Source organism: Musa acuminata, chromosome BXJ1-10 (genome assembly GCF_036884655.1).
Source record: "Musa acuminata AAA Group cultivar baxijiao chromosome BXJ1-10, Cavendish_Baxijiao_AAA, whole genome shotgun sequence".
NCBI classification, from domain to species: domain Eukaryota; kingdom Viridiplantae; phylum Streptophyta; class Magnoliopsida; order Zingiberales; family Musaceae; genus Musa; species Musa acuminata.
Window position 1 is genome coordinate 19,350,448 of NC_088336.1, and position 6,435 is coordinate 19,356,882.

Consider the following 6,435-nt stretch of genomic DNA (forward strand, 5'->3'; position numbering starts at 1 on the left):
TTATGAACATGAATCCCAAAGGTACCAAAGAACCACCTAAAGAAAAGAATTAATGCACAAGGAACCCTCAACCAAGAAAGTCTTCAGAGCAAATAGATCAAAATGTCCAAACCCATGAAACCTAAACAAAAACAAAAGCAAAAGCAAAAGTAATCAAGAGACCTGCATCACACCTCCAAGAACCGCAAATCCAATTCGAGAACTATGAATTAAACCCAAGGATCTGACCAAATAACTATGGAAAGAAAGAAGCTTTAATATGTATCATGATTCAAGGAAACAACTAAGAAAAACTTGGAAATGACCTCTTAATCAAGCATAAAAGTTAGTGTGAAATATGAGACTTGACTTTATTGTGATCACGATCATTGTCACCTTTCTCTTGTCTCCTTTCCGATGACATAAAGTGTCTTAATTGCGCAAGGACAAGGTATATATATATATATATATTCTATCCTCTATGTTTATTTTTCTTTTTTAAAATTTTTATAAATTTTATATTTATATTTAATTGATATTTATATTTATTAAGAAAACTCATGGTCTTGATAATAAAAATAAAAATATTAAAAAATAAGGTGGTCTAAAAAATATATTAAAAAACATAATTTACTTAGTAATAACAAATACTTAGTGTTTTTTTCTAGATAATTTTTAGAAATTATGCAATATAATATCAAGTAAGAAAAACCGGATTCAATAATCATGCATACTGATACCAAATCACGTCATGGCTTCAAACAGCACATGTTATTCCAAACTCGAGTTGGCTATGATATTAAAAAACGTGGTCGGCAGGATTCGAACCTGCGCGGGCAGAGCCCACATGATTTCTAGTCATGCCCGATAACCACTCCGGCACGACCACATCGCTGTCGGTGAATCACCCATTATGATGTAGTTTACATAACGTGTAGTAATTGTATTGCCGTCATGGGATTCTTCTTCCCTCACGACCACCCTGAGCGATTAATTGATTTCCAGGAACACCATAAAAGTATTGCTCCCATACAAAGGAATCTGAATGAATGAAGAATGGGTTGGTGATGAACATATCTTCTTATTATGAAGTCAAGACGAAGCATTTGTCTTTTTAGCCTTCAAAGGAACCTTTTGGAGCTTCCACGAAACTCGATAGAAGCTTCAAAGGAGCATCTCATGACTGCACTACGAGGTTGTTTATTGATAGAGAATGTGTAATGGTGTCATCTTTTTTTCTTACTCCTCATAGATCTAAATTGAGAATGAGTTTAGATGAATAATTCGTTGATCACAATAGTTGACAGAATACTCATAAAAAAATAAATTTTCATCAGAATATAGTTTGGGTTAAATCAGTCCAACATTATAGTTTTTTTTATAATGGAGTTATGGTGCTTTTTATTGCTACACCAAAAAACATTATAACTCCATTAAAAAAATACTCTAATTGAATAATATCATATTTTTTAATTATCATTTATTCACAATAAATGATTATAAATAATATATAGTTTTTAAAATATTTAAAAGTAAGATATTAAAGATAACTAACTATAAGAGGTAATATTTAATTAGTCCATTTGTTATCTAACCCTTCTTAAATTTGATTAATTAACTATAGATGTGGGCTTGACTTGCTATTATTCATTAAATAAAATTTGTTTAATTACTAATTTAAAAAAATCAGAATTTAAGTGCATAACATATCATATTCTTCTAATTTATTATTTTACTTATCATCAATATTAGGTTTTTTTTTTCTTTTTCAAGATTTCTACCACTATACGCTTTGATATCGAAATAAAATTTTAAGAATTATATTAAAAATAAAAGACATGAAAATTTGAATCCAATAAGGTTACAATGCAAGGAAAATTCAAGCAATCGCCCTTGAAATCTTTCTGGGTCATCCGATCCAACTTTATCTTATGCTTATCCCATGAAAGTTCACCGGTCTCTTTTCCTGTTTGATTCAGCTCGTAGCACTTCTCGGCATTCAACTCTGTCATCAAATAGCTTCTTTGTATCACCTTCAATTTGATATGTCTCATGGCCTTTGCCAGCAACAACCTGCAGCATCACATCATAGTCTTCAGTCCAAAGTACTAGAAGCTGCAATTGAGTTACACATCCTCTGTCTAACAAGAGAGAGAAAGGTTTGAGAATACTGTGACCAAGGGTCATAACAAGAGAGTTACAATGATATCTCCTTCCTTTCCCATGGCAATGGCAGCTTGCAGAGCTACTCTTCTGTCCTCATTTACTAAGAGTGTACAACCATTTGGAAGCTTTGGATAGATTTTGTTTCCGCCGTGTGGTGAGGACTCTTGCATTGTGTATCCAACACCAGCTAGCATGTCATCCAAGATTGTCGCTAACAATGTCATCGAAGCATGTTTTAGAAGTAATAATATCTGAATAACAAAATAGGCATACGGCCAACAGATTGCATTGCTTTCAGAAATATATGACAAACCAAATTGGTATATAACATACAGAATACATACATGGATCTTCATTCCTTGGATTGTCTGATGTCAGAATAACCACATCACTTTTATCAGCTTCAATTTTTGTCATCAGCGGCCTCGTCCCCCGATCTCTTTCTCCGCCACATCCAAAGACTAGAAGCGAAACATTAGCTATTAGCATGCATCAAATCACCCTACAACTACTAGTATTGCTAGGATAAAAGTATGGTTAGCCACTTTTCTGATCTTTAACTTCCTTCTTGTGAAAATGCACTAATGACTTGTGTTTCGGATTCCCAACATAAAAAAGACACACTAAAGTGCTGAACTTGAGATGTTGCAACTATAGAAGAACTTTGGTGCCAATCTTCGTATGCTCAAATGCTACGTGAGAGTTTTGAGCAGTTTTTTCTGAAACTGCACAGACAGCATTTGATGGAATTATCATAAAATTGGAAGTCAGCTGATTGAGATAGAAGTCATGTAAAGCTCTACATTACCATCTTATCTCACTGATACATATAATAATATACTTGTCCATTGGTATTGTTTAGGACCTAGCAAAAATGCTCTGCAATTGAGACCTCTCTTTAGCACATATAGGGAAGAAAATATTAGAATCTAAACCAAGCAATTAAGTTTTCGACGATCAATTACCGAGCACTGAATTAGGTAAGTTGAAATTTTCATTCAGTATGATAATCTGCAGAATGTGCTGAAAGTAAAGCATGAATTGGTATACCGGTGATAACTCTTCGTGGTTCGAGTTCTCGGACAGCATCCAGAAGTCTACACAGAGCATCGGGTGTGTGTGCATAGTCTACGATCACGGCGAAAGGCTGCCCCTCGTCAATTAACTCAAACCTGCCGGCAACCCCTTTCACCGCCTCGATTCCACTCACGATGTCCCCCAGCTTCAGGCCGATGGCAATCCCAACAGCAACGGCTGCGAGGATGTTGTAGATGTTATACCTGCCAAGCATCCCTGAGTTGATCTCCAGTGCCCCCTTTGGCGTGCTCACCCAAACCTTAGTCTTGAACAATGAAAGCTCGGACTTTAGAGGGTAGACGTCGGCGTTCTTGTTCTGCATTCCAAATGTAACGAGTGGAACGTCTGCATTCCCTTGATCGATGAAGTATGGAGCATTTGGGTCATCGATGTTCACAACCTTCCTGTGCCTGTTGGGGTCGACCATCTTCGCAAAGAGCTTGCCTTTGCTCTTCTTGTACGCCTCCATGGTCCCATGGAAGTCGAGATGGTCCCTGGTGAGGTTCGCGAAGACTGCTACGTTGAAGTCTAGCTCATCGCACCTCCCTTCCTCCAGCCCCTGAGAAGCAGCCTCCATCACGAGTGCCTTGGTGCCTGAACGAACCATCTTCGCCATCAATCTCTGGGCTACCACGGACTCAGGTGTTGTTCTGTAAGCTTCCAACTTCTCATCTCCGTTAACTATGAAGCAGACGGTGCCGAACAGCCCGGTTCTGTACCCCATTTCCTCGAATATAGACCTGACTAAATTGGTTGTCGTCGTCTTACCGTTCGTTCCCGTGACACCGACTACGAAGAGACTCCTCGACGGATGCCCAAAGAATGTTGCAGCAAGAACAGGGAGCACGGAATTGGTGGAATTCACTACGACAGCAGCCTTGCAGCCGTAGCCCAAGATTTGATCTTTATCAGTCTCTCTGTCAATCACCACTGCTACAGCTCCTCGGTTACAAGCCTCGGTAAGATACAAGTGGCAATCCGTCTTCGACCCGACACGGGAGATGAAGAGATCCCCCTGGCAGACCTCCCTAGAGTCGTCCTGAACTCCAGTGATCAAGGCGTCCAGGTCCCCGTAAATCGACGTGGGGGTGACTCCGGTCTTCTCGAGGAGCTCGGCGAGAGTCATCTGGAACTTGGTTTCTGACACCCCTGCATCATAATTCCCGAAGGAATCAAGAGGAGGGCCAAAGGATGACAGCATTGTGCGATCACCATAGGTCGATTTCCCCAAAGGCGTCTCCTTTTCCTGCAATCCGGTCGGACTTTCTTCACGGGATCCTTCCTCCGAGCTAATGTCGCGACGCCCGAAAGAGACTTTGCACCTGAGCGGAGCCACCTTCGAGACGCTGCGGGAGGAGTCGTCTGCGGCCAAAGCGCGGTCTTTTTTGGGCGACATATAGCTAAGCTTGGAGCCAATGTTCAGGGCGGAGTGGGGTGCGACGGCTCGGCGGAGGGAGATAAGAGAAGGGGAGTAAAGAGAGCATGGGAGAGGGAGGAGAGGGGAAGAGGAGGAGAAAGAGAATGGCGAAGAGCAGAGAGAGGGTGAGGTCATTGGGAGGTTCTCCTTGGGGGCGAGTTCAGGCGACACCGTGCTGCGGCTGAAGGGCGAGGTGGAAATGGGGCGGGAGATATGGTCGAGGGCTGCAGGAGATGTGCGGTCATACCAAGAGTCTGTACGCGCCTCTCGCACAAACCCCACTTGTGGGGCCCGCTACCGAAATGAGCATCACCAACACGTGGGCTCCACAGGTTATGTATGCTAGCGGGTCAACTAAGATCAGGAAGACGCACGAGAAGCCCGCATATGCATTATACATTGTAGCGGTAATGCCACTGATTCAAATAAATGAGGAGTTTGAATGTACTATTCACGCCACGAGAATGACGGCAACGCACCATGGTGTCATATAGCTATGACACGTGTCAGAAAAGATATGAGCAGTCTGAATGTACTATTCACGACACGGCAGTCATGACAACGCGACATGGGATTATAGGTTTGACACGTGTCAGAAATATAGGAGTAATTACTTAATTGATAAATAAAATAGCATTCTTACCTTTTATTTGTCATATCTTTACCTTTTCTCAATGTGGGCCTTTTGGCCCCAAATCCGGCCACTGACGCGTCTCAACTACGTGTTGGGTTGGTTGCCGTGATGGACCAGAGAGGATCACATTAGAATGGGTCCTCTGGAACCAGAATCCTTCGAGATTACCGCTGCAATCGGCGGGCGATGGAGCGGGCGCTGAGGGCGTACATGGAGGTGCTGAGGCTGGTGCGGCGGCTCCCGCGGGAGACCAGGCCGTACTACGCCAAGTACGCGCGGGAGAACTTCGTCAACTACCGCGAGCTGGAAGACTCCGCCTCGCTCGACGAGCTCCTGCAACGAGCCTACACCCACACCACCTGGGTCCTCAACAAGGTCCTCTTTCCTCTCATCTCACTTCGGTTCCTCTAACCTTTTCGCTTCTTGTTTCAGTACTCCGTGGATCAGTGGGTCGCTGACAAGCTGAAGGAGATTTGCTGTGGCTGAGGCAGGCAAAGAGAGACAGTTGCTTCCCAAGTGTTTGCTGTTATTCCCAAGAGGGTAATAGTACTGAACAACTTAATAACTTTTGATGCTTTTAATTGGTGCAAACATGTGCATGGCAATCGTAGTATTTTAGTAGTTGTTCAAGAAGAGAAACTTGTCACCATCAAGGCTTTGGTTGCATAAAACTTTTCATTCATATCTTGTATTTTTCATATAGAGATAATAATGTGTGATGTTTTCAAGCTAGTGGCATGTTTTGAGACCGAGGAAACTTGTTCTCTCCTGAGCTACAATGCATGGGGCTCTAATTTGCAAGTTGGACTATGAATCTTCGTATTTCATTGTATTGGCTAAAAAAATAATTTTCAAATTAACAAAGCATTATGAGGTCATAAAGTTGATACTCTATGACATCCATGATGAACAAGGAATTACTAACATAAAAGCATTAATTAGATTGTTGATTTTTCTGGAGTAAATTACTTTATTGAGGTAATACTTCAATTTTTTTTCATGCATCAAACACATTCCTATGTTATTATGTTCAATCAATATACAAAGTAAATATGTCATATCTAATTTATTTAGATTAAAAGGTGGATTGTTATTGGTGTTACGATAAAATATGGTATCATAATATTATCCTATCATGTTTGAAATAGAAATAATCATGATA

The 6,435-nt window shown here is 41.0% G+C and overlaps 2 protein-coding genes and 1 non-coding gene across 4 annotated transcripts; 1 reads left to right on the plus strand and 2 right to left on the minus strand.

Annotated features, from left to right (window-relative positions):
* Nucleotides 1-786: 786 nt before the first annotated feature.
* Nucleotides 787-868, minus strand: TRNAS-AGA (transfer RNA serine (anticodon AGA)). The gene has a single exon. It is a non-coding gene; the product is annotated as a tRNA-Ser (tRNA).
* Nucleotides 869-1,889: 1,021 nt separating this feature from the next.
* LOC135594931 (UDP-N-acetylmuramoyl-L-alanyl-D-glutamate--2,6-diaminopimelate ligase MurE homolog, chloroplastic-like) lies at nucleotides 1,890-4,837 on the minus strand. Its single transcript, XM_065085437.1, has 4 exons — nucleotides 3,196-4,837; nucleotides 2,490-2,606; nucleotides 2,181-2,356; nucleotides 1,890-2,052 (listed from the first exon to the last, which is right to left on the minus strand). The coding sequence occupies exons 1-4, from the start codon at nucleotides 4,772-4,774 to the stop codon at nucleotides 1,930-1,932; spliced, it is 1,995 nt and encodes a 664-aa protein (XP_064941509.1). The 5' UTR covers nucleotides 4,775-4,837; the 3' UTR covers nucleotides 1,890-1,929.
* A 492-nt stretch (nucleotides 4,838-5,329) lies between these two features.
* On the plus strand, nucleotides 5,330-6,005 carry LOC135594932 (LYR motif-containing protein At3g19508-like). 2 transcript variants are annotated; one of them, XM_065085439.1, is made up of 2 exons: nucleotides 5,330-5,648; nucleotides 5,706-6,005. In XM_065085439.1, the coding sequence occupies exons 1-2, from the start codon at nucleotides 5,460-5,462 to the stop codon at nucleotides 5,757-5,759; spliced, it is 243 nt and encodes an 80-aa protein (XP_064941511.1). In that variant the 5' UTR covers nucleotides 5,330-5,459; the 3' UTR covers nucleotides 5,760-6,005. The 2 variants fall into 2 exon arrangements, with proteins under 2 accessions (XP_064941511.1, XP_064941512.1); XM_065085440.1 differs by having other exon boundaries at nucleotides 5,330-5,636.
* Nucleotides 6,006-6,435: the final 430 nt, after the last annotated feature.

Excerpts from the sequence above, each read along its gene's own strand:
- LOC135594931 (XM_065085437.1), bottom strand. The coding sequence starts at position 4,774 with ATGACCTCACCCTCTCTCTGCTCTTCGCCATTCTCTTTCTCCTCCTCT. Across the intron at positions 2,607-3,195 it reads ACCACGAAGAGTTATCACCG|TCTTTGGATGTGGCGGAGAA; the intron begins GTATACCAATTC and ends TTTCGCTTCTAG. Across the intron at positions 2,053-2,180 it reads GAAAGGAAGGAGATATCATT|GTTGTTGCTGGCAAAGGCCA; the intron begins GTAACTCTCTTG and ends GTGATGCTGCAG.
- LOC135594932 (XM_065085439.1), top strand. The coding sequence starts at position 5,460 with ATGGAGCGGGCGCTGAGGGCGTACATGGAGGTGCTGAGGCTGGTGCGG. Across the intron at positions 5,649-5,705 it reads CCACCTGGGTCCTCAACAAG|TACTCCGTGGATCAGTGGGT; the intron begins GTCCTCTTTCCT and ends TTCTTGTTTCAG.